This window comes from Parasteatoda tepidariorum, chromosome 4, assembly GCF_982258835.1.
Source record: "Parasteatoda tepidariorum strain Cologne lab strain chromosome 4, Ptep-v5.0, whole genome shotgun sequence".
NCBI classification, from domain to species: Eukaryota; Metazoa; Arthropoda; class Arachnida; order Araneae; family Theridiidae; genus Parasteatoda; species Parasteatoda tepidariorum.
Genome location: NC_141758.1, coordinates 90,852,822 through 90,880,723, shown reverse-complemented (window position 1 = coordinate 90,880,723; position 27,902 = coordinate 90,852,822). Strand labels below are relative to the sequence as shown.

Sequence of the window (27,902 nt, the reverse complement as noted above, 5' to 3'; positions counted from 1 at the left end):
AAACCTGTTTCAGTCAAATAACAGCAATGAAGCTGTATAATATCACCTGGTAATTAGGATTTCTTATAGGATCTCGTAGGGCGTCTAAAAATTTGGCCAGGGACTGTACATGTAACTGATATTTAATTACGCGATCACTTCCCAATTTGTCTCCATTTTTCATGCGGGTCATGACCCCTGTTCTAGAAACACATCCTTAAAGTTAAAATGCAAAATAGTCCTTCAAGTATGGTGATATGAAATATCCTTAACAAATTTAAGTAACAATGAAAGGTATTTGCTCTAAACATTTTTCTGTTTAATGCAGAATTAAAGAAAATACACGATATTGCATCATTATATATACGAATATTAAATCAGCTACACATGTTCCAACTGCTGTTTCAGAAAGCTTAAACTAAGAATTAGAATAAAAGCTGAGGACCAGAAACGTTAAGCTTTGAAGACGTATCAATGGAAAATATGAGTTCATTTTAATAAAAAACAAACTTCATATTTCATTGTTTATTCTACGTTTATGACACAATTTTTAATTCAAACTGTATGCGAAGATGATTTCTATCTATCATTCTTTATAAAGGTAAGTTGACATTATGTGCAATTCTTCATTTAATTACTTGTAATTGAGGATGTATGCGCTCTTTGTGTCGTTTAAGATGACTCGGTAGAAGAAAACCTCTTTCACACAGGTCACACTTGTGGGGGAACTGTTTTGTGTGTATTTGAATAATGTGTCTATTAAGATGAGAAGATGAGGTGGCCCTGTATTGGCAGGTGGAGCACTTGTAGGGTCTCTGCCGTGTGTGGATTCTTATGTGTTTGTGAAGAGATGAAGAATGTGTGAAATCTCTTCCGCAGGTGGAACATCGGTAAGGTCTGATGCCGCTGTGACTTCTCTCGTGACTCTTCAAATGTCCTTTTAGAGTGAAGTCTCTACCGCACACTCCACAAGAGAAGGGTCTCTCTCCACTGTGGATCTTCAGGTGTCTCTTGAGATTTCCTTTTTCAGTGAATGTCTTGTGGCAGTGGAGACACCCGTGTCTCCTCTCACCCGTGTGAGTAGTGAGGTGATGTCGGAGATCACTTGAGTTGTTGGTGGAGTAGACGCAGTGGGGACATCGGTGCCTTCGATCGTGTCCCTGATGGGGATGTGTCCTCCTGTGTCGCTCCATGGCCTCCACGGATGTGAACAATGAACTGCAGACATCACATGCAACACCTTCTACACCTATAAAATAAACTGTTTTTAGAGTAAATCAAGATACAAAACATAACAAAAATTAAACAAAAAACTATTATATACTAGTCACTAAAACAGAATGAGTGCTTGATTGAAACGTCTTTTGTAACAACACTCACTCAATATGGTCTTGAAAGCCCCTTTTTTTGGCTTCTTGTCAATAATAAATTCACGAAGTCACTATCACTTTTAATGGATACAAAGCATTTATGCTTTTTCTTTCAAATAAAATAAGTACATTATGAAGTACTCAGGACAAACTTGCACGCTACGGTGAGTAACGAAAAAAAAAGAAAGAAAGGGAACAACCTATTTATTTTCGATCAAATGATCAGATTTAAATGTACCAAGATGTAGTAGTAATAGTTCTAGAAGCTAAATTTGTAAAGTTTTTATAATTAATGTGCATCAGATTTTAAGTTACAACATCAACTACGAGAAATTAGTTTTAAACATTTCATATTTATAAACATATTTTACTCGCGAAAATGAATAATATCTTACATAAGGTGTTTCCAATGAAGTTGTAAATCAAAACCGGCGCATTGCAAGTGGTATGATATAAATTACACGCAAGGAATGCCTGCTTGATGTTATGATTTCCTTTAAGGGAACAAATTTAATATCACTTTTTCAAACAAAACTACTTTAAATGTTCAATTAATTTGCCTACTAAATAAGATTATGGAAAAATATATTAAACTAAAAGAATAATTGTTCATCAAGTAATTCTTAATTTTCTTGTTAAAATGGAAAATACCTTATGAAAAGAAGATAGCATACACACGTTAAAAAATGTTCTATCGAAATTTTCTCATTAATTAATATTCCTATGAAGCCCTGACCCTAAAGGAGCATCTGAGAGGATAGAAAAGATTCATAGTGCAAGTGCACAGGTATAGAAACCTTACAGATAATATAATTAGGGTCAAATCGGGCAAAAACGATCAAATTTCAAGAAACATAAATGGATGTATAAATGGGTGATAAATTTCATAAGAGGGCATTATTATTTTATTAATTAGCCCTTTCTCACTGAACAAGTACGGTGCCCTATTATGAAATTTGATTTTCTAATTAATATTTTTGCACAAAAACTATTTTTAATAACCATTTATTATTTTGTATAATTTTACTTAACAATAGTCCGAAAAATTTCGAGTTGTAAAGTGTACTATTTCTATAAAATTTTAATAAATGTAATTTTTGTGTAGTAAAATGTGAAGTTTTAATGAAATCGGTTGACTAGTTCTTGAGAGATCAAATTCTTATAGCTGTGTTCTTGCCAATTCGATTTTTCAGGAACTATTTGACCGTTTTCAGCCAAATTTTGACATGAAGGTTGAACTAGCAGAATGGATAAAAAAACATCAAGTTTCAGATTTTTTACATCATAGGTTTTAAAGTTATACTTTTTTAATTTGGGAAGATTCATACTTGTTTTAGATTATTTGTTTTAATTTCGCAGCCTGAGACTCATTTAATTAATGAGCTTATTTATTTTTGTCATATTTAGTCACACTTTAAAATTATGCAAAGACGATCAAATTATTTAAAAAAACATTTGGTAAAAAATTAAAATTAGGTTTTTATAATAAAGGCATTTTGCTTATAAATATTAAAAGTTTTTGTTTCCTAAACTTAAATCTTCTAAAAAAGAAAAGCATCACGGCTGTTTTTGACTAGAGTAGCACATAGTCTAAAACTCTAAATATATAAAAATTTTATGGTTTTAAACTACAAAATGCTTAGATTAAAAATAAAAACATTATAAACGATACCATCACCGACAATTAAGATATAGATTTTATTATTTATACTTGGTTGGTCGGTTTCAGTCTCCCTTTTCAAGTTTATTCCAAGATCGGAGGCATATTTTCCCCCATACCACACCAGAAGCTCTTGAAATGGTAACACTTCTCTGTAAGTCTTGTAATAGATTTGCTTCTTGTACTGGATTGCCACTAAATTCTGTTTCTCTTCTTTATCAGCACAGTTCACGAATCTCAGCCAATTGGAAATATCCTTCTTGAATCCCTCAATAAAATGATCCACTTTTTCTCCCTTCCATACCTAAGCAAAAAGAAGTAAACATTGATCAACATGGTAATAAAACTTAATGTATAGTGTGTCATAATGTTCACATCAAATAAAAGTACTTCAGAATTTTTTTTAAAAATTTAACTATGGACGGATAATTAAATTGTATGAATCGAACTGTTTTGTGTTCAGAGTTTTAAAAAATTATTTTTACACCTAACAGACTTTAAAAATATGGCAAGTACGTTCATAGTAATTGAAAGGTATACTCTTATAGAAATGTATTAAATATTATGAGAATTATTCATATTTTTGTCCATTCGAATAATATCATTGTTAGAGTTATTTTAAGAATACTTTTTTTATTTTAAAAGGAGCTTTCAATTTTATAAAAAAAATATGTGTAAAATTAGTTTCATTTTTGCACAAGGTTGCATTTTTTTCATAATCTCACGTACTAAACTAAATACTGAGTATAATATTAAATTTACTCTACCGACTAAATTAAACAGTATTTTTTATTTATATACATTTAGTTTTGAATGGTATTAATAAATTTTAATGTAATTAGAATAAATATGCTAATAAAAATCAATATTCTTAACTATTGCATTTTTTTCAAGAAAGTAATGAAAAATATAAATTGAAAAATGGAATGACATTTTCAAATGTAACTAATTTTACCATCCAAGCATAACCAGATTTTTCAGCCTCTTTCTGTGTTTTTATAATTTTCCCTTTGTAAGGTCCGAAAACTGTTCCAATCGGCAATGGTATTTCAGTCCATATTCCAAGACCTGCTTTGGGAATGCTGGATATTCCAATGGAGAGAAAACTTGGAATTGTCTGCTCTGCTCTATCTGGTGTATTTTTAGGAACCTATTTTGTCAGTAAAATTTTCTCCTTAATAAACAATTATTATCAGAAAAGTGGTGCTATTCAGAAATGTAACAGATTAAAAAATAATAATTTTACTGAATAATTGTTCTTATAACAATTTATTTTTACATATTTAGAAAGGTATAAGACATTTGATCAAAATTAGGCTTTTGAATTTTAAACATTCTCCATTGTCAAAACGTATTTTCGCAGAATCAAACGATAATTTAAAGCTACGATGTGTTTGTGTTTATAATTTTAAACTCTGCAAAGATACTAGAAAAATATGTTAATTTACCAATACCTTACTAGGCTAACTTTTTAGTATAAGAAAAACATAAATGACGTTCATTTTTCCGACGTTAATTTCGTGCGTTTAAGAATTTTCATAATTTACTATCGCAAATATGTAAAAAACAACCTTATAAATTTTATGATTTACTTCAGGAAGTTAAAAGAGTTTGTTCATGTATATTAGATAATTATTTTCTAAAATTCATATGGTCATGCAATTAGATTGACAAGTGTTTCTTCATTAAATTTATTTCGTTAAAACAAGTAGGTGATAGGTATATTTTAAGGAAGTGTGAAAGTAACTGATTTCAATTAAACATTAAATGCTTTGATAGATTGAAAAGTTTATTGCGACTCTTAAAAAACAAATTTAAGTACAGTTTTTAAATCACTAAAAAATATTAAAAGAGTAAGAAGTGTTTTGCAGAAATTAAAAAGATTTTTAACAGTCCCAATAAATTCTAATTCGGAAGATCTTAGCTTGAACCATGTAAATAAAAAAAGGTAGTTTTGAATTTATTAAAATATTCTTAAAATACCACACATAACTTAATGTAGACTAAAGAAAAAAATTACATTTATATAATATTACCTTCATTAAGAAATATATAGTTCTCAATAAATGCATTATTGCTGATAATCGTTAATGCAAAGCGCACTTCTATTTTTTTACTTATCACTAAAAACATCATCAAATATCATTAAAAATTAAAAAAAAAGAAAAAAAAAAGAATATATATATATATATATATATATATATATATATATATATATATATATATATATATATATATATATATATATATATATATATATATATATATATATATATATATATATATATATATATATATATATATATATATATATATATATGTATATATATATATATACAAAAAACTTAACACCAACAGTGATATTATTATTAATAAAATTAATGCTATCTATAAAAGACTTAAAATTAAACCAAATAATATTAAAAATTTTCCTTTTCTTTTTGCCAATCCAAAATTCCATAAGACTCCAACCAAATTCAGGTTTATTGCAAGTGGCGTTAATAGTAACATGAAAAAAATCGGTATTTACTTTGAGAACATTCTTAAAAAAGTTTGTAACAAAATTAATAAACTTACTAAAAATAATAACTATTTAAATTGGAATATTAAAAATAGCATTCAGGTTTTAAATACACTAAAAACTTTAAAAAATGTAGATTCAATTCACTGTTTTGATTTCGAAAACCTCTATACTTCCCTTCCAACTAATAAAGTTCATGATGACCTTCTTCAAATTCATAGCATGCTTAATCTCAGTGATATTATTAATGAAGATAACTGGAACTTTCTAGTACATATTAACCTTAACAACAATTATATTCTTTTCAATGACCACCTTTTTCAACAAATTAATGGTATTCCCATGGGAAATAATTTTAGTACTAACATCTGCAATATTTTTCTTTTTCTAGAAGAATATAGATTTGTAAAATCACATGTTAATCTTCCAATTGATTCTCTCTTTCTCAGATTCATTGATGATCTATTAGCTATTAATTTTAATGATTTCGATATTCTAGTAAAACATATTTATCCAAATCAATTAATTCTTAATAAAACAAATAATAGTAATTCTTCAGCAAATTTTTTAGATTTGACTCTTAATATTAATGCAGATAAAAAATATTACATTTAAAGTTTTTGACAAAAGAAAAGATTTTAAATTTCCAGTTAAAAAATGCATAGATTTTAACTCTAACTTAGCCAACAAGGTTTTTTCTAATATTATTGCCAATCAAATTCATAGATTTTACAGGAATAATTCTAACTATAACGAGTTTCTATTAGATACTGATATATATAAAAACGATTTAATTAATAGCCATTTTCCTAGTTCACTTCTTAAATTCTATTTTAAAAATATCTTAAAAAACTTGGTACATTAATTTTTAATTTTTATTTAATTTTTCTGTTTTAAGAATAAGCTCTGATTTTTTCAAGGTAGGAACTAACTATGATAAACTATTCCTAAAGCCACTGGACGGAATAGTTTGGATGTATGACCTTTTATACTGGATTAGTTAAATATTTTTTAGTTACTTTTTAATATTTGTAGCCTCTTAAAATTAATTTAATTTTAATTGTCCAGTATAATAAACAGTTTATTTATTTATTTATTATTTTTGTATAAGTGGAATGGACACTGGTTCGTAAAGAACCACCCCAAATGAATGCAGGTGATACGTGTATACTTTAAAATTATGTAAGGTTGTATGAATGAAGGATAAAACCTATAAACGGTTTTCTATTCCTGTATGCAGGCTCTGATTTTTAAATAAGTCACCCTATGAAAGATGGATATGTGTAGATATTCTGAAAAATTATGTAAGGATTTATGAATGAAGGATAAGTCTATAAACGGCTTTCTATCCTGACAGACTGACTTTTAAATTAATTTCCCTACAAATGACTTTTTTCTTTTTTCTTTTTTTTTAGTCTGCTAATTTAATCAATCCGTTAAACATTTTTATTATTATTTCAATTTTATTACATTTTTACTTATTGTTTCTCATAGATGGCAGCACTAATATTTTACTTAAAGAAATTTTTCTTCCTCTTCGATCAAATATATATTTTTTTTAATTTTATTTTATTCGATTCAAGCTATAAGCACAACTTCCAATATTTTACATCTTCGCGATTTTTGTTAACTGTTTTATTATTGTACTTTTAAACCTAAACCGCGTATTAATTCACGCCGGTAAGTTTGATTTCTTTTTACATTTTTCTTTTATTTCATGATTTTTTACAACATAAGGTTTTTTGCGATATCGATACATATAAAGAACAATTTTTATCTTAGGAAAATTATTCTTTATTCAGAAATATCGCATTGATAGCAATAGATGTGTCTTGATAACGACTATTTGCTTTTACCATTCTTGTTTCTCTACCATTTAATTTTTTATTTTATTCATGTTTTTCATGTTAATTTGTGTATATATATATATATATATATATATATATATATATATATATATATATTTGTAAGTTATAATTTTTTAGAAGGTATTATCTGAACAAGACTATAAAATATGAGTTTTAAATGATATTGTTTAATTCAAAACTTAGTTAAATTATGGTAAATTGAATTATGGCTCAGTAAATGTAAATTTTTGAAATCTTAATGGAAAGTATTTGTTGTTATGTTATAATGTTTTGAACCTGAAAAAGACTATAAAATATAAGTTATAAGGCGTGTTGTTTAATTTAAAATTTAATTCAAAATTCAGTGAAATTCCAGTAAATTTAATTATGCTTTAGTTAGTGTAAATAACTTTGACAAATTGATACAATTTACAAATTGTTGGTAGATATAGACTTTGCAGAATACAATGAAAAGTGAATATATAGCTTAAACCACACATTATTATTAAACTACTTCTTTTTATTGCTAATTAACATATCAACACAAATTTATGCATACAAATTCTTATTTAATCACTTAATACTTACTCTTCTATCACATACCCAAAGCATAGGGCCGTGTTTTGGACAAGCACCTTTGTAGTCACAGTCACAAAAGTCACAATCTGTACACGAAAGAAATAAATCAACAATTTTCGAAATGATCATATGTACGAGGATAATAAAACGAATTTTCCACTCAGTTATGCATTATTAGTAATTTAAATAGACTCTCATATTTTGAAAATTAATAAGGCCAAAGTGTAGTATTTTTTTGCAATTCATTTCAATTCAAATGCGAACTTTTTATGTTAAATATTTCAACGTATTCTTTGTCAGTAACTGCAAGTGGTGAGCTGAATTTTTTTAAATAAACAAAAATTATAAATTGCGCATCAAATATACTTCTTAGATAATTGATGAATATAAAAAGTATGTTTTTTAAATATGTTTAGTGTATTTTTAAGAGTTTAGTTCAATAAATATAAATAAACTACTAAAAAATGGAGGTTATTGCTCTTGCAGTAAATTAAATTGAAAGAACATTATCCTTACTATTTTTTTTTACTTTCAAATTTATCTAGAATGTTATTAGAGAATTAACACAAATGCTCTATAATTACAATAAAACATGAATTATAATATAACAAAGATATAAATGAAGGGATTTATAATTTGTATTTTTTTTGACATTTTTTCTTGTTGGAATATTGAAAAAAGGACATCATTTTAAAATTCTAGTTTAAGTGTAGTATTTGTTAAACAATATTTTCCGAAATATTGAAACGAAAGCATATTATTTAGTAAAATGCGACGGTGGCTTATGGTTAATTAATATCGTTTTGAAGAAAATTAAATTTTTCATTGAAATAAATTTTAATTTTCATAATTCTAATTTCATACAAGAAACATTGAATGATCTTTTTAAAAACAGTAATACTTTTTTTAATGTCCACTTGGTCTCAGCTTTTATAATCTTTCAAAAAATGTCAGCTGACCGCAGAGCAAAATAGCTTTTAACTGTCTTTCAATGCACAAATTTCTTAATTTCAGTTTTGAATTGATTACTCAAATTTTTGAGGATAAAAAGAGTTAAATAAATCAACTTTTAAAATCTGATCAAAAACTCATAAAATTATTCATGTATTTTCAAGTGAGCAAGCAATTCAAAAACTATTTAAGCAAATAAAGCACTCAGAATGAAGTGATCTGCATTATGTGATAATTTAAATATATATTTTATAAATAAGGTTTTAAAAATATACTTACACAAGAACTCGTCCTCACTAGAGACATCCTCTTCCTTGTAAGATCTTTGTTTCGTATTTCTTTTAGGATACCGACGTGGTATTTCAAGCTCTAAGTAAGAATTGAGGTTAGAATTCAGGTAAGAATTGAGTTGGTTGGTATTTATTACTGATTTGATTACTGATAAAATTTTGTAATTCGTTGTTTTTTTCTGGGTAAAGAATTGCACAAACAATTAAACCATTGTTTTAATTAGAAAATATTACCTGAATTGATTAAGTATCATTGACATCAATGATAGTAAAGCGATTTTCTACGTTTCTCCTAAATAAACCAGAGTAACATTTTTCCATCAATTTTTCCTTTCAGTGCTCAGCTGTTTTTATTTTAGTTAGTAATTATTACCAAAATTTACAATGATATACACGTGACAAACATAATGACAAGGTTTTGCGTCAATGTTTTTAATACTCATCTCTAAATGAACTATAACTTACTTTTTGATTTTAATTAATGTCGATTCAAAATTACTTAGTTTTGTAGAAGCACGTTTTACAAGCATAGTTATTAAACAAAATAAACACTTGGTTTCAGATAAATTCAGAAATATTATTTTTGGGTCACAATTCGCCTATGCTACCACGTTTAAGCGTTCACGTTTATCACTTAATTAATTTGGCACAACGAATAATTAATTATCTTAATGAATAATAAATTATTGAATCAATTCTCGTGCAATAATTTTCTTTTCAATGAGAGCTATAGGAAAAACAACATTGATGTCATTTTTAAAATATTTAATTAAAAGGAATAATTTGCAGTTTAAATTTTGTCATTGGTTAGTTCTAAGCCAATAAAAAAATTCTATTTTTTAAACTCTCTCCCGAATAATCTAATGGAAAGTTTTGAAGGAATTTTATGATGGAAGGCTAAAATGGTCTTCTTTCATTTACTGTCCAATTTTCAGGACTCTAGCAGAAATGGGATTCTGTAAGTTATCAAAGAGACAGACAAAGAGACAAATAAAAATTTTGAATTATGCCTGTTTACTCCTCTGACAAGGCTACCTATAAAAGAGAGTTGTAGCTTCTAATTTAGTTATTCAGATAAATCCAACAAACTACAAGTTATGTTGACAGATCCAACAATTTCGAAGTTAGAAGTATTTCATGCCTGAAAAATAGGTTTCTATAAATGTAAAGTACGTAACGAAATTCTAAGTCATATCGACTTATTTTTGGTGCCAGATGATTTCGGGTAAAAAATAAATAGAATTCATTAAGATGCTTGCTCCTACATATCTGAAAATGTAAACTGGTGTGAACATAAAGATTGTAGTTTTTATACATGAATTTCATATTTTTTATTCAAATAATTTGAACAAACCGGTCTATTTTCAGTAAACTTAATTTGATCTAGCACAATAAATACATCATAAGCAGCAATGTCTAAGTAAATTCCAAATGTGGACTCGGAGGAGAAGAACTTCTGTTACCCATAGTGGATCTTAATCATAGATTTCCCATTTCTCCGAACTATTTCAATATTCAACAACCCACAAACTTGCTTCGAATAGTAGAACCTAATATGTAAAATTAAATAAGATACCATAGAGTTGAAAATTGATTTCACTACGGATATTGTTAAGGCTTCTTTACGAGCTACATATATATATATTTTGTGGGAAAATCTAAATATGAAATACTGTAGTTTTTAACATTTTGAATTACATTCATCCTTTAAACGTGAGAAAATCAATTATAAATATTTGTGTCGTAAATGTTAATTTGGAAGTAGTAGAACAAAAATAGTTGTTAATACAATAAAGTTCAATCTTGACATAAAAGACCTTGTTAAATATAAATCGATATGTTTATTTTCTAATACTATATACCATTTAACAATTTTTTAATACCATTTAATTCTTTCTATAATTCCAAATTTTATACAGAAAAGACATGCCTAATAGCTTTATATGAAACATGTACTGAAAATTTCAACAAAATCAGAATTGCTACCAATCCTAGACTGACTAATTTTTTTTAAAAATTTGGCTCTTAAAAAATTGAAGACATGCTGTAATAATTGTAAACTCTAACACTTTTGGAAATAAATTACATATCAATATTTTGAAGTACCATGTAATTGACATTACATGAAAGTACCCTATTCATTTCATTATCATATTCATCCATGAAGTACTCCATTCGTTATCATAACTCCATTGTATTTGAGTGGAAGAAAATTCGAGACAATATCTTCAATCTGTAGTTTACACTGTTTTTGCTCTACCATATACTAGTGTAACTTTAATTTAATTAATTTACAGTCATAAATGTAAAGTAATTTTGAGAAGTTTTGAAAAAAGATAAATAAATATTATGTCAGATATAACGATACCGTTCTTAATAATTTAAATATTTGAAGTAAAAGTAATGAAGCATTATTATAATAGGTCTATTTATTCTATAGACGATTGCACTACCTATGAAAAGTATAAATATATATATATATATATATATATATATATATATATATATATATATATATATATATATATATATATATATGTTAATACGCGTTTGTCACGTGTTTTCTTTGTTTGTTAATGTAATTGTGTAATTGTGTTCCTTATTACTCCTTGTTTATGTCCACTTAAAACTGAACATTGTATATGGATTAATATTTCCAATAAAGCCATATGTAACAACAACATTTTAAAATTAAATACATCTTTTTACCTTTATCTATTTCGTTCTCAAAGGCCAGATCCTCTTCAGGGGACAATGGCTCCAAAGCTTCGAAATGGCGCTGAGCTCTCTCCAGTAATATCTTTGCAAATTTCTTTAAACCCATTTTTCTGGGATGAGTTTTTACCTCTTGTTCCGCCTGAAATGCAATTTATTGATAACTAATTAATATTCCAAAATAAAATTATCCTTGAAACGATTTGCATTTTCCAAATAAGTAAATGCAACAAAATAATTAAAAAAATACTAAGTTTCTCGCTTGGGGAATGCAAGAAGGCAATTTTTTAAAAAATATTTTTATTTTTTTGAAATGACGAACATAGCCGAGGTTCCTGGACTATTTTAACCCCTTGATATTTAAATCTTCTCCCTTCCAAAACTCAAAACAGATCATAATCTATATATTAGATAACTTATTAACATGTTTTGTAAGATAAGCAATAAAAGCATTGATGTCAATGTGTTAAAAAAATTTATTTATCCTCACAAAATAATTAATTAAGCAAAATAAATTAAAATTCTTCAATGAAAAAGTTTCATAGCATTAAAGCTAAGCAATATATTAATCACCCTTTGCTCAGTAAAATACTTGTGATTTTTTTCCCTTAGCTAATTCTTCGATACACACAGTAGTCGTGAAAAGATCTAAGGCAAATCATTTTCAAAATCGAATTCCTTGAAATAGTTTTTGTTTTGAGAGAATCACAAGAGAAGTGAATCACAATTGACAAATGAAAATGTCACCCTACACTTTCTTTCATTTTTCAATAAATTCCCCACATTTCAAACCAAAATCTTGTGTCACTGATTTCTCTTCAAATATAAACTAAAAATGCATTTTAAGTTTTAAGAAATTAATCTTACAAAGCATCAAAGAATATTTTCACTAACAAAATAACTGATAGTAAATGTGATACCTCATAAGAGGAGAAACCATCTCCGACATTCCTTTTATAAGGCGAGATCTGCATCAAGAAGCTAACATAATCAAATTGACCTTATTCTTACTTGAAACTAAGGAACTCCTCATAGGAGATAATTTTCTAGGACAGGGCTTTACTTTTAGAATTATGAGGATCAAATTCTGTTGACATGCACGTAAAGGGAAACACAAAATTGCCATTTCATAAAATTTATTGAGCAAAAATCTTAGATGATTATTCTGAAATGTATGAGTCCATTTAAACCTTTCGAAAAGTAATACATAAATCACCAATACAGTAAATTAATAATTTATGCAACATGAAATTAAGATTTTAAAAAAATATATTAGGATATCTGTAGTTCTTTTCCTTGATCACTTATCTACATGTAGAGGAAGTACTTAAACGTTATCAATGTTTAAGTGATTTTTGTTTCGTTCTAATCCAAGTAAAAGGAATTTCCTTTATTTAAAATTGGAAAAATATAACAGAATAAAAAAGAAATTATATTTTAAAATCTGTCAAAGATATTTCATCCTAGTATATTTTTTTGACAAAATTTAATCAGTCGATGATGACATTTGTTTGAATTTATATCTATGTATATAGTACTAACGTATTACATGTATGCTGTTGATGAAGCAACAATCTACGCTCCTTTACTAAGAGAAAAAAAAAGTATTAATCTAAAATTCTTCTCAGTCGATAATTAATATTTCTATTATTACTAATTCATTATCAAAGTTTGATTACATTGGTTTCTCGGTAATTTATACTCCGAGGAAAAAAAAGTATGATCAAAACTATCAAAATATAGTTTTGATCATACATTTACTGTGTTTCTGGGCTATGGAAGCAATAAAAAAATACGGTAATTTTTACAGAAGCACTTTTGGTCAAATTTACAATAGAATACGGCTGTTCGGTAGTAGATGTGAAATTTTTTCATGACACCTTAGAGCCAGAAATAAAAACCATTTATTAACCATTAAAACTATTGCATTTAATTTTGAGTTTTGTATTTTTTTTTTGAATGCGTGGTAATAAAAGCAATAATTTTGAAAACCAGAATTTCCAATAAACTAATACCATACAAACTAAAAATTAAAAAATTAATAATTTTAATACCATATATGTTTTTATCAGTTTTAACTGTTGTTTTTTTATCAGAAGAATCATTACCATACAATTACGGAACATTTAAACGGAAATTACTTTCTCCATGTTTAACACAATTCTTGGTAGAATTCATTTTACTATAAATTTAACTTAAAGCTTTACGTTATCTTGTTGGTTTTTAAGCACCATTTCTCAATTCATCAAAAGCAATTAAAAAAAACATTAATATTAACAAATATTTTTGTTGTTTTTATATTTAAAAAAAAGTGCGTACTCCGAAAGGAGGTCATAAATAAATGTCGTAAATAGCATATTATTATTAATTCCCAGAATACTAAATTTTATTAAGCTACACGCTATTTTTTATTATTACATTTAAAAATTAAATTTGTTATAATTCATGACTATTTCTCTCAAATTGCTTGCTACATTTGCATTTAGTTCTGCAAAATAATATTTCTAAAAAAAGGAAATCGGATATTAAAAATTATTTCACGTAATTCAATAATATATTTAGAATAAATCTGGCAAACATAATATTCTTATTCCCTTTGTAATAGGTTTTTATTAACAATTGATTTTCAAAATTTACCACTTACATTTTCTTTCAATTTTAACTTTTTCTCACTATTCTGATTAGTCTCTGAAAGGAAAAACACATTTTCAAGAAAATCTTGCCAAATAATTTTATCAATTCTTTAACTAGATGTCTCATACAAGCAAAAATATATTGAAACAATTATAATTCTTACTTTTTTGACCATTCTTTTCTTTTCTCTTTTGTGTTTCTGATACAGCAAATAACTTGAAATTAGTTTTCTCGAAGCCTTTGACTGTCAAAAGAATATAAGATAACATAAAACTGTTTTTTTTTTGCATTTATATAAATACTTGATCTTGCTTAATTTGGATGTGGGGAATTCGAATCTGAAATTACTTTTGCTTCTAAAGCTGCAGTTTTTAATGACATTTTCAATCGATTTTTGCTCCAAATGTACAAGTTAAAAATTGCTATTCGTAACAGGAAGCCCCATAAATGTTATGATAGGCATTTAGGGGAGTTAGGGTGCATCATCAGGTATGAAATTCCATAAGAACCTATGCCCAAAACTTTCATCTTACAGTTCTAGGATCGCTTCCCTATTCTGATCTCTTCAGAAGTATACGAAGAAACGTTTTATAGTAGAAAACACCTGTAGCGCCGCATGACGGCACATGTTCATATGCAATTATAATTCCGACGATGTTTTTATTCAACTCCATTAGAAGTTTGTAGTAGGATTTATGAGATGTCATTTAGAAAGAAAAGAAACATAGCTTTTAGAGAAAAACGGATTGTAGATTTGAAGTCAGCGATATGAAAATATCTAGCATCTGTTAAAAATTCCCATAATATAGAAAATAAAAAAAATGTTTTCCGTTACAAAAATTTTTTTAAAAAGTGTTTTCGTTTTAGTTAAAGAATTATATTAATTCAAATCTGCAATCAGCGATAAATTGCTCCTTTCTGAAAATATCGTTCCCCAGTTCCCATTAAGAAAACCAAAATTGTCTGATTTATAAGAAGTTAAGCAACCCTAATAATTCAAATTACTAAATAAGGCTTGACATTGCTTTCAATTTGTTATAAGCTCTGTATTTTTATTTAGGTTTCATATGTTTTATAAGATAATAGCTAAAATATATAGATAAAAGAATATATATATAAAATACATGTATAGATAAAAAAATATATATAAAAGGGATTCGAAACACAGATTTTGGAAGGGATAATGGAATACTATATATTTAGATTGTAAATCACTTAGTCAATTTAAGAAAACATGGAGAAGCCGCTACACCACTCATCTCTCTCTAATACATGCTATGGGGAAAAAAAACTTCTCTTAGATTAAAGCTACTGAGATATAATAATAAGAAGGAAAATAATCGAAACTAAATTCCATTATCATGGGTAGTAAATGTAAAAGTTTTTTTTTTTCCTTTTGCTGGAAACGTAAAATGATATGTGAAACGCAGAATGATTAGATACTTCTTTTATTATGCAAAACGTAGAATGATAGTTCTAAATCAATAAAATGATCTTAAAAAACAGCTTTTACTTATGATTTCAAAAATCATAGAAATTTTTAATTTTCTATCGTATACTGGGAATTTTAATTTTAAGTTTTTAATGAGCACTGAATGACGAAATTTAATTTGACAGAATTAAAAAATTCCCGTTTTTACGACAAAAGCCAAATTAGGACAACCAAAATTTTCCAACTACTGCTGATTCAATTCCATCTCTTTTTTCATCTCAATAGGTTCTTTAGTAAGTAATTAAGAAGATTTTTTTTGTGTTATGTTCTACGCTTTTATACAAATATTTTTGAGCTAACGTAAATTCTAAAATATTCTAAAATATGGTTAAAAATATTCCGTTCTGATAAAAGAAATGTTTAAGTATAAAAATGTATTTAAAGGTATTAAGCTTCACATACAACAAATAATAATTAAAAGTTAAGAAAAAATATCAAGCATGTTTGTTATAAACAGATTTGCGTTAGGCAGAAAAATTTCTTCTTTTGCTTTAATAAAAAATATTTTTAAAACATCCTTATTTAAAATTCAGCGTTGTACTTTTAGGCCTTCACATTTTAATCATTGAATTATCATGACAACTGATTATTTATAACTATTTATTAATTATAAATTTAATTAAAATTTTCTTACACAATATGTATTTGAATAAAATTTTTGATATAATTTTAATGCGTTTGCTTTTTCACTATGTAACTATATTTTTTTTCTAAAAATTGAACATATTTTAAATTTGAGAGTACCTAGCAAATAAAATTCATAGTTCTCATTTAGTGATACTTAGATTAACGTCTTACCATGGCGTTGACTTCTTGAAATACTTTTCTGGTTTCTCTGAACCTTTTTTGCTTGTGAAGTGCCTTTTTCTTCGGGTTCCAGAAATTTAGGAAGTTTCGTAGCAGCTCCTGAAATTGAAATTAAATTTATTAAGAATAAAAAAAAATTTCTTTTCGTTTAAAACATATGTATTATAAAAATATACAAGCAATTACATTATGTTTATTTTTAAAATCTTGTGTTTTTTTTTAAATTGACGATTAATAAAACTCTATTAAGTATATGTTAATTAATGTTTAAAAATGTGTACTTTAAGAAATGTTTGAAAAATTATTAATATTATTGAAACACTATTCATTTTTTTCTCAAAGCTGCGGTCCTCTTTTAAAGTAGGTAAAGGTGTAGCACACACTGCTGATTAAAGAGCTGGGGGCATTGAGTTCGATCCAAATGGCAGACTAAACAATCGGCGTAAGCACACAGCAATGCATACGTTAAATCTGTAGTGACTGAAAGTCCTCTAATCGGCTGGGAAGTGGAATTGTAGAGAGAGAGAGGTACCAGCTCAGGCGCTGTCCACGCCGTCTGACCAGCATCTGAATTACATGGTTTATTCATACTATGGCCGGAAAGGGATAGAACCCTGAGAATAAGGATGGATGCGTGGCCACAGTTGACTGATGATGTTTTTTCAACGATATTCTTAAAAAAAGAGTTCTTCAAAATTACTTTCTTATTTCATTATCTATTGTAGCAAAGTTCTTAAATACTCCCTGGAATTGTTCAAAGCATAATCATTTATAATTTCATTGACTGATTAAATTATATATTTATACTAATGTTTAAGCTCTTCTAAGCAGTGTTCCGAAAAGCTGAAGAAAAAAAATATTACAAAAGGGGATCAACTCGAAGGGTTTAATTGGTACATAACGGAAAAATAAATCTCTATATGTTTTTAGAGAACATTTGCAAGTCTAAAATCCATTTGGAGTCTTAATGACCGTAGTTGGTGTGACAAATCACGATACGGAAACATTCGAATGCTTATTCCAAACTTAACATACGGTTCCTAATTTTGTCTTCACAAATAATGAAAAGGAGAATATTTTGTCTAATTTAAAATTCGATAACATTCAGATACATATTTCCCAGTTTCAGATAAGTATTCGAACAATATATAACTTTTTCTAGTTAGATATAAGAAAATAACAAGTGGTCTAAGTATTTAGTGGTGTTCTAATTACTTAAATTATTATTTTATTTAGTTATCAATCATTTAAATCTAAGAGAAAATTAAACACATAACAACACTTTCATGGAATATCGAATTTAAAAGCTACGAATTCTCAAAGAAGTATAACATACCTAATGATTTTAGAACTTCCCAGTTTCTAACTACATTTGAATAGCGCTTTCTTTCGTACTCACTCAGAGATTCCCATTTACTGTTACAAGGCAATTTATTTATTTCACAAGTTTCATTCATTTTTCACGAGAATTCAACAAACCTACTATCGACATTTAGAACAACGTTATATCAGTCAGAAGTATTCGCTTGCTTCCAAAAGAGATAAATTTATTTACACCAAACGATTCAAAAAAAATATGCAGAATTTTTTTTAAAATTCGAATTCAAAATTCATTATTGCAGTCAAAAGTAATTGTTAATACTATTTTTTAAATTTTATAAAAAAATTAACGTTTAGTTTAAAATGTAAGAAAACTTTTCAAAAAGATGTGTTTCAGAAATTTTCGTAAAAATATATTTCCTTTAAAAACTTAGGTAGCAAAAATATCGTTTGCATTTCTTTTTAATTTATAACATGAATTTTTGGAAAATAAAGCAGACGATAATATTTCATCAAATCTAACAAATAAAAAGAAAATTTGCAAACGCAACGACCTGTAGGGGACGCTGTTATTTGAGACGAATGTCTGCTGGCAGAAAACGTTGTTGGACTGGAGATGTCTTTAGTGTAGCATTGTAACGTTCCTTCATTATTGAGGCTTATTCAATTTAAAGAAGAAAAATGTATGATATTCTTTCTTATGCAAGCAAAAACAAAATTTAATCTCCTTTTTTTAGAGCAGGAACATCCAAAATATATAGGAAAAATATTTGTAAATAAACAGAAAAATTCAAAACACCTCAACATCGGTGTTTATGGAAGAAAAAATAATTCTCGTATGGTGTGAATGCGTGTGAGTTTAGTGTAAGATTATTAAATTTTAGGTGCTTAGATATAAATTGCACTTCTTTAAATCGCATATAAACGTTCACTGTTAAAAATGTCTCGGAAGTAATGGTTAAATAGCAATTTATTTAATTAATATTCCACCATATTCAAACAAAACAGTCAAATAAACATAAATAAAATGGTAATCAAACTGTTAACTGTGAAAAAACCCGTTTACTGATTGTTTTCACGTAATATGGTTATGCAATCAGAATCTTATTGTACCAACTAAGAAAGCCCCTTAGTTTGTTGTAACTGCTTACATATTATAACTGCTTACATATTATAACCGAGAAGGCTTATCCATCAGTGTCATGGCCAACGGGAAGGGAGTCCAAGCGTTGACGCCACAATATTTTCTCCATTCCCTTCAACACATGAAGAATTCCAGTGCCCATTACCCAACGAAAAGCCTAGCTCCTATATCGAGTTAAATTTCCTTTTTATGATTTTGAAACCATGCTAGCCCTAAATGAATAAAAAAAACATATATTCATATATTTATGGTTTTATAACCATTCTAGTTATAAATGGTTTCTAAACTGTAAGAATTAAAAATATTCTTTTGTGTAAACTTTACTTTTAATTAGATGGACAGACTGCTGCCGTTTATTTTGCCATAATTTTAGAATGAAAATTCTAACAGTGCATTAACCTGGAATAAAGTGTCCCTTCACACAATTGTTAGCTTTCGTAAACATAATATTTGGCGAGACAATGCACCACTGTTTTTAGGGTGGACAGCACGTTACCGGTTCACTCAACCACCAAGGGTGGACTTGTAAATACAAGGAGGTAATTCGTTACCAATTTCACACACATCTAAAAGCGATTTTGCCATAAATTGTAAAACTTAGAATGAATTAGAGAAAACATTAATTTCTTAAATTGAACATTTTATTTATAGAAATTGTTGAACTTCGGGATTATAAATTTTTCTATAAAATTCATACTTTACGGTGCTAATCTGTCTTCAGTATTTTGAAAGTTTTACGAAAGACCAGTACCCTGCATCTCTCGATTCGACTCCAGAGATGAAGACAGACTCTATATTGAATGGCATTTAACTTGTGTACATCTTCTTTTTCTTTGAATCGGGGACAGGGATCGACTTCGCTTAGAGTGAAATGTTTGCGTTTGATTATGAATTATTTCCGTTATCGAGGAGGTCGAACGATCAGTTGAGTTGCTTCTAACATTTCTCGATTTTTTCATGCTTGATTTCTTAGACTTTATTTGGTCTTTGGAGTGATTTGGTGTGAAGTAGAACTTCTCTAGTCGTTTACGAAAGAAAGGTCTGGAGCCAAGTGAAATATGTTCTACAGCTTCTGCAAGTTTGTCGGTTTCTTGAAGCAATTCTTTATGGGACCTCTTACTCATCATGCAAAAATGAAAACAATTAAGTTTAAATGGTTCTTTTTTATTGAAATTGGCTAAAGTAAAATGTTGCTGGTACTTTGTATAACATAGTGCTTTTGTTAACCTAGGTAATAATTCATTAATATTTTGGAAAAATATTCCGTATTTGGAATTCTGTAATTTCTTTAATTTTCTTCACCTCTTGGTTCGAATCCAATGGCTGACAGTTTTGGGCTACTGGGCTACATTTAATTTATCTGTGCACCACTTTTTCCTTTGACTTGGGAACAACGAATAATTTCCATTATTGAGGAGTTCGTACGATCATTTGGGCTACTTCTATCTTTTCTTGGATTTTCAGTTTAAACTGTGCCGTTCATTTAAAACAATTCCATTTAAATAATTGACATTAATAAACATGAAATGATGCTGATACTTTTTATAATATTGTGCTCTTGCTAACCTTGGAACTTCAGTACTGAGTAATTATTCAACAATGACGATGTCCAAGTCAGAGTTTGAACTAGATCAGTATTCCACTATCATTCAATTCCGTTTGCACTATTCATATTGGACGATACGTATTCCTATCCTAAACGAAACGTATTTCCATTTGCTGTATCTATGGCTGATTAATCATTGATGTATTTTCAAGCGATTCTTTTCCTTTCGGGGGTGGGGGACAGTTTCGTTTAGAGTAAAATGCGTATTTTTGTTCACGAATATTCTCCATGATCTAGGAATTTGAAAAGATCACAACATTTTCTACCTCTTCAGCGATTGATAATTTTTAAACTTAATGTGATCTTTGTAGTAATTTGCCACCTTACAAATGTTTCTGATCATTTAATGAAGTGGAAGACGAAACCTGAAAACATGATTTTGATGAACTTGAAAACCTGTGATTTTTCTTTTTTTTTTAATTGTGTTTCAAATTCTTCAAGTTCTTGCTTCATTATGTTATAATTTTATTTTTAGCATTATCTACGTCTTTCTAACTTGCTGCCAAAGTAAAATTCTTTTTCGTTAGTTTTGAAAATAAATCTTTTATATATTGATTTAAACTGCTAACTATTTGCCATATGATGGACCTCTAGTAGTTATTTTATATCACCTCATAACATTATCATAAATTCGATATTTATTGTAGGGCATGGAAAATACATTTTAAAATAGCAATCCTTAAACAAATTTCATTAATTTTGAGAATCATTTTGCCACGAAATCACGCGATTTGTAACGAAACGATCAAATACATGGCGAAAATGTTTTTTCAACTCCAAATCACACCAGAGTGCATTGTATGAGATTGTTAACTAGAATGAGGAAACTAGATACTAGAAACTAGACTGAACGGACTGTATGGTTGTCAAAGAGTTGGCCTTGAACCAAACAGATTTCGGGTACAAACATCGCTTTAGACGAGGTGTAACTTAAAACTTTATTCCATCTGTCCTTGTTCGTTCGATATTGGTCCACTATGTAGTGGTTATTAGAAATGTTACATATGCATTTTATTTTAGGAAAGAAACAGATTCACCTTTCCTCGAAGAAGTAATGATAGTTATTTCGTCGTCTTGACGAATTTTTTCCTCGGAACATACATCAAGAACTATTTTCGCAAAGAACGAGGAAGGTTTCGTTATATTTGAGAATACATTTTTTACAGTGTTCTACTTTATTTCAAAATATATCAATATAATTCATATTTTACACCCTTTAACAAATAAATTTTAACACTCATATTTTTCAAAACAACTCAAGATTCTGCAAAAATAAAAGCTTCTATGTGAAAGGCTTAAATTTCTGCTTCGCAGTATCGTAAAAAAAGATGCTTATACCCTCATTCTATTATATATACTTTAGTATTTTATTTCAGAATAAGGAAGTTTCCCGGAATAAAATGGCATTATTTTCTACCTTTCTCTTAAAATAAGTTTTCAAACAACAAAATTTTTAGTTTTTTGAAGACATCATCCATCATACAATATGACATTTATCTTTGTTTTTTATTTGGGAATTTTTTAGATGCAAGTAATAACTTTACGCACCCATTTGTGAAAAATTATAGTAGTGAGAATCATGGAATACGGATTTATATTTTCACGTTTCTTTAAAAAAACAAAATGCTGCATATATATATATATATATATATATATATATATATATATATATATATATATATATATATATATATATATATATATATATATATATATATATATATAATATGCTCAAGAATATGTTGTGAAAAGATATAGCGAGCGAAACATCATTTGCCTAATAATTATGAATCATGCATCAACATGTATGAAAAATCAACATGATAATTAATTTTTTTAATTAATTAAACTAATCTAACATGTTGATTCTTCCCCACACCAATTATGAAGCAAACTAAGCTTTTACTGATAAGTATGTCTTTCAGTTTTCTTTAATCAATACTTGCTAACTATTGCCTTAGCTAAATTATATAAAATGAGAAAAAATTCTCTGATTTAACAAATTCGCTTTTTCACTGATTAGCTCTCATTCTCTTAATCCTCAATTCAAATGCTTTAAATCGCTATCGGTATTGTTCTTCGAAATTAATATGAAATGATCATCTTTAGCAAATAACTTTTTCTAAAGACGTGGTGAGTTTCGAATAATTATCCTAATTTTTTGGTAAAGTTGTGATTGCTTGGCTAGAATCCTATGTATGTTAGTTATGAAAGTGTTGGAAAATGTCAATGTGAAGAACAGTCATAGTTTTGGGAAAATCAAAAGTGTTTGTGTTCCTATTTTTTCAACATTTAAAAATACATTAACAATTAACGTTAACTTTCTCCAACTCTACATTGTCTGGGCTCATAAATATTTGTAAATATAAATACTGATGATTTGCATCAAGGTGGAAAAGTAACACCAAATTGGATACTCTCAATTCAAGAAGAAGAAGACCGCTGACACACATTCACCAGATCTATAACCTCAGAGTCAGCTGGTTGTTTATAAACAAGATAGCACGGTCTCGTTGCAACTGTTTGGCAATCATTTCCTCTTCATTACTTTGGTCCACATATGTGAACAGTCACTTCTTAGCTTCTAAAAACACGTTATAAGAAACTTTACAGTTTTATCCTCACCTCAGACAAAAAAATATTGTCAAAAATCTCAGAATATGGTAAAATTTACAATGTTTCTTACTCTACGCGATCACCGAAAAGCTCTGTAATTTTTACCGAAGCGCGTTGATGATGATTTTGGTAAAAATAGGTATAAAATATAATTTTAGAATTCGTGATAAAATTTAGAAAATGTAGTGAATTTTCGTGATTTTAGACCATGGCACTAAAACTTTTAATTCGGTCAGATTTACTTTTCAATTTTGCAATTTTTACCAATTGTGTGGCAATAAAAACTCTAATTTTGAAAACTAGAATTTCCAGTAAACTGATACCATAGGAATGAAAAAACTATAAAATGAATAGTTTTAAATACCATTCATTTGGGTTTCACTAACCTGAATTGGTTTTGTTTGGTTTTGTTTGGGTTTTTTTACCAGATGTAATACATTATCATACGCAACTAGAAGTTTATCAAATTTTTAATTCTTTTAATTTTTTTTAAAAAATTCAGCATAGTTTGCAAAACAAATCAGCACAAAGAATAGTTTCAAATTATGAGACTAATAAGTCATATTTGATCCTTAATCGTCCTTTCATTTGTGAAAATAATTTTTGTTTATTTTAAAATATAATTGTCCCCCAACAGACATACTAAACAATTCAATTATATTCCATAATGCATCTCGTTACGCTCTGTAAAGATAATTTTTATTTTCGAAACAATGCAAGAATCATTCTGAAAGGAAAATGTTAAAATTGTCAGAAGATTATTCAAAGTTCATTATTTCTACTTCCAAAATTAAGAGATCATTAATATTAATATCAAATTATTTTTCTTTAGAAATTTAAAAAAAAAATGGTTCTCTTTTCGATAATTAAACATTTCAAAACGAGAGAGAATACGAACAGGTAATTAGTTTCAAGTAAAAGATTTGCTGTATTAATTCTGATAGGTTTAGAATATTTTTCTTGATGTGAAGAATTTAAAATCTTTTTCACCAAATTTAGCCTGGCTTTACATGATAAAAGGACTTTAGAATTGTAATGAGTATTTGAGTTGAAATTGCAATGATTTCTTTTCGGAATAATAAATTAAGCATAAGTCAATGAAACATTGTTTTTAAAGTTAATCCTAAAGAGTCAACGCAGTGTTTCACTATAGTTTATCATTAAAAATCAGGGCAATAAAAACCGCCGAATTGCCTTTTTGGTCTTGTTAATATAAATAATACATGTCAGAATAAAACATTTACTGATCCGGACATCTTTTCGATTGAGCATCAATGAAAATATATAAATGCAAATATTAATAATGTTTCAAAAATCATATTAACAACTTTATCTGTATATTAACAGTTTTATAGGTAGTGCTAAATACTAACAGCACAGAAGTATTACGTATTTCTGATTAAAAAGTATTAAGCTCCAATAAGCATTGATAGAGTAAATGCAATGTACCATCATGAGGAATAAAGTTCTATTATCAATACTATGAAGTATTATAGGCATAAAATTGCCTATCAACATGTTAATTTAAAACAGTTGTTATAATCATTTATACTTGTTGTTTTCTAATGAAATTAACAAGTTTAAAAAAGAAAATTAAAATAAATAGGCTTAACGAAAGGGATAAAAAAGCTAATTTTCGCTTAATAAATTCTTATTAAAGTAATTAAATTGAATAATATTTTTGCCAGATTAAATATAAACTATTTTTCTTTTTCTTTCCCTTCAGTACCGTTTACTAACCCAATCAGCCATCTTTGTGATTTTCATGAAAATCGAGAGGTATTTTAAAAATCGATATTTTACGATAACCCTATTTAAATATTTACGTGACTGGCTAAGCATCTGAGTGCTAAAAACAGAAAAAAATACAAGCCAAAATTAGATTTTTACATATCTCTCGCATGTTATGCAAAATAATTTTCATACCCTGATACTAATCATGCTCAGGAAAAGGTAACATCTTTATTTGAAATATTTTATTTTGGTTTAAAATGTATTTCTTTTAGTAATTTTCTTTGCAACACACAAGAATTAACAAGTACGTTACGAATATAAGATAGCCTTTCGAAATATTTTATTGATTAAAGCTTTTTTTTCACAAATAAATTTTAATTTTTCTGTTCAAAAGTTTTTTTTTTAAATAATTCATTTAATTATCCTTTATCAGGTTCTTTAGTAATCCACTATTTCTTCACACAGGCACAGGTATACGAAATGAAATCCGTGTGATTACGTAGAGCAGGTGTTTTACTTTCAATGAAATAAATATTTCGATAGATTTTTATTGACTTAATAAACATTTATTATGATTGCTGTGTGGCTCGGTGGTCTAGGGGTATGATTCTCGCTTTGGGTGCGAGAGGTCCCGGGTTCAAATCCCGGCCGGGCCCGTTTAATCGTTTTACATTTCTGGTATTTGAAAAATAAATTTTTTGGTACATTTTCTTAGAAAGAAATAAAAAAAATTAATAATTTAAGATAATTAATTTCCAATAAGAATTGAAAATACAATTATATGTTTTTATTTAAAATGGTTGAAAATTGCCTTTTGTCTTACCATAAATTATGAGTTTTAAAATTATTTTATTTATTTATGAACAAATATTCGAATTAACTATTTAGCATATTCCTAAATTCATTAATTTACAGATTCTCAGATTCACTGATTCCCCTGATTTCTGTTTCATTGAGTATCCTCCTTTTTACCCTCCTAATCATTAATTCAATCACTCATTCATTTATTTATTTACTCATTCATTTATTCAATTGCAATAGCGAAAACGTTATTTATTGCTAAAAACTAAGGTTTGGTTCGGGTTCAAAATTACAAGGATACGGAGTTGAACTTTGATAGTCGTAAACCTTAAATTGGGTTGGCTTTTCAACGAGGTTTATAATTAGTTTTCAGAACTTATTATCAGAGAGCTGCGGTGGATAAGGAATGGAGCGTTCGTTTAGCAATGAAGTGAGCCATGTTCGAATCCGAGTAGTGACTGGTTGATAGAGTTTCGATTCGCAACTTGCACCAACTACAGTGCTGATGTAAAATATCCTCAGTAGTAGACGAATCATGCTGAAATAGCTAGGTAAATATGAAGTATGACTTTCCAACTTTCAAAAGAATGAAAAACGTAAAAAAATTAACTCAAATCTGTGAAGTAGATACATTAGAGAGGTGGGAAACAATGATACCATAAGCTTATGGTATACTAGTATTTTACAGGAAAAAATTAAACATTTTAAGACGAGAAATATAAAATATTCTTCTTTTTAGAAGTTTTCTTTTTTAAATTTACATTTATCTTATTCAAATAAAACAAATACATTTTTAAAAGAGCTTGTTAAATATGAAGTATGACTTTCAAACATTCAACGTATGATAAGCACAAAAGAAATGTTAACTTAAATCCGAGAAGTAGATAATTTGAAATAAAAGTAACATACGCTTGTGGTATACTAGTATTTGATAGGAAATTGACAATGCACATCTTAAACAGAACTTCGTTATTTTTTATTTTAGTATATTTTATTTAAAATAATTACATTGTTTAAATGAATTTTTAAATGTGGTGTTTTCCTTTCAAACATTTGAAGCAAAGAAAAAGGGGAAAATAATGTTACTCGAAATCCAAGAAGGAAAATATACTTTTGAGGAAATGAAACAATGATATTTATAACAGGTAAAAAGTTACTAATTTTATGAGGAAAAATTCAGTATATAAATCTTAAGCATATTATTTTTATTATAATATACCTAATTCAAAAGAAATCTTCTATTTTTAAAATAACTTATAAAATATGGGGATTTCCTTTCAAACTTTCAACATAATGAAAAACGAAAATTTTTTTTTATCCGAAATCTAAGAAATAAAATGTACCTTAGATGGAAATGAATACAATGATATTTTGAGTATCATATAGTACGAAAAAAATTAAAAATTTTTGTGACGGAAAATTAAGGATATACTTCTTATTTTTATTTCTTTTAATTCCTTTTCATATGTATTTCTTCGTCATTTTCTCTGGAGGAAAAAAAATAAAAAAGAATGAATCAAATCAAAATCGTTAACGCCTGGAAAGATCAAAAACCTTCTTCCTCAGAAGGAAAAAAAAGATGATTTTTTTTTTATTTCTTCTTCGACGTAGAGTGACGCTTTATGAGTGAGACCAATCAATTTGAATAATCGACGAAGAATGATAATGACTGCGAAAAAGTAAAATGATGAAAATTAAATGTCGTCCTGCTTAAGACACCTAATTTATTTCTCTTTTGCAGGCTAGCTGTATTTTGAAACATTATTATATTGTTATAGTGCTATGATATTGTTGCTATTCATATTGTTATTTATGCATAATATTATTTCGTTTTCA

General features: G+C 27.6%; 1 protein-coding gene and 1 non-coding gene across 2 annotated transcripts; one reads left to right on the top strand and one right to left on the bottom strand.

Annotated features, from left to right (window-relative positions):
* Nucleotides 1-442: 442 nt before the first annotated feature.
* LOC139425850 (histone-lysine N-methyltransferase PRDM7-like) lies at nt 443-18,449 on the bottom strand. Its single transcript, XM_087162296.1, has 10 exons — nt 18,182-18,449; nt 16,837-16,944; nt 14,710-14,790; nt 14,557-14,600; nt 11,907-12,054; nt 9,187-9,276; nt 7,966-8,042; nt 3,965-4,159; nt 3,061-3,313; nt 443-1,228 (listed from the first exon to the last, which is right to left on the bottom strand). The coding sequence occupies exons 1-10, from the start codon at nt 18,300-18,302 to the stop codon at nt 606-608; spliced, it is 1,740 nt and encodes a 579-aa protein (XP_087018422.1). The 5' UTR covers nt 18,303-18,449; the 3' UTR covers nt 443-605.
* A 7,400-nt stretch (nt 18,450-25,849) lies between these two features.
* On the top strand, nt 25,850-25,921 carry TRNAP-UGG (transfer RNA proline (anticodon UGG)). Its single transcript has one exon. It is a non-coding gene; the product is annotated as a tRNA-Pro (tRNA).
* The last annotated feature ends 1,981 nt before the right edge of the window (nt 25,922-27,902 follow it).

Coding starts and splice junctions, on each gene's coding strand:
- LOC139425850 (XM_087162296.1), bottom strand. CDS start 18,302: ATGAATGAAACTTGTGAAATAAATAAATTGCCTTGTAACAGTAAATGG. Junction 12,055..14,556: donor AGTTAAAATTGAAAGAAAAT/GTAAGTGGTAAA, acceptor ATTGCATTTCAG/GCGGAACAAGAGGTAAAAAC. Junction 8,043..9,186: donor TAGTGAGGACGAGTTCTTGT/GTAAGTATATTT, acceptor TTTCGTGTACAG/ATTGTGACTTTTGTGACTGT.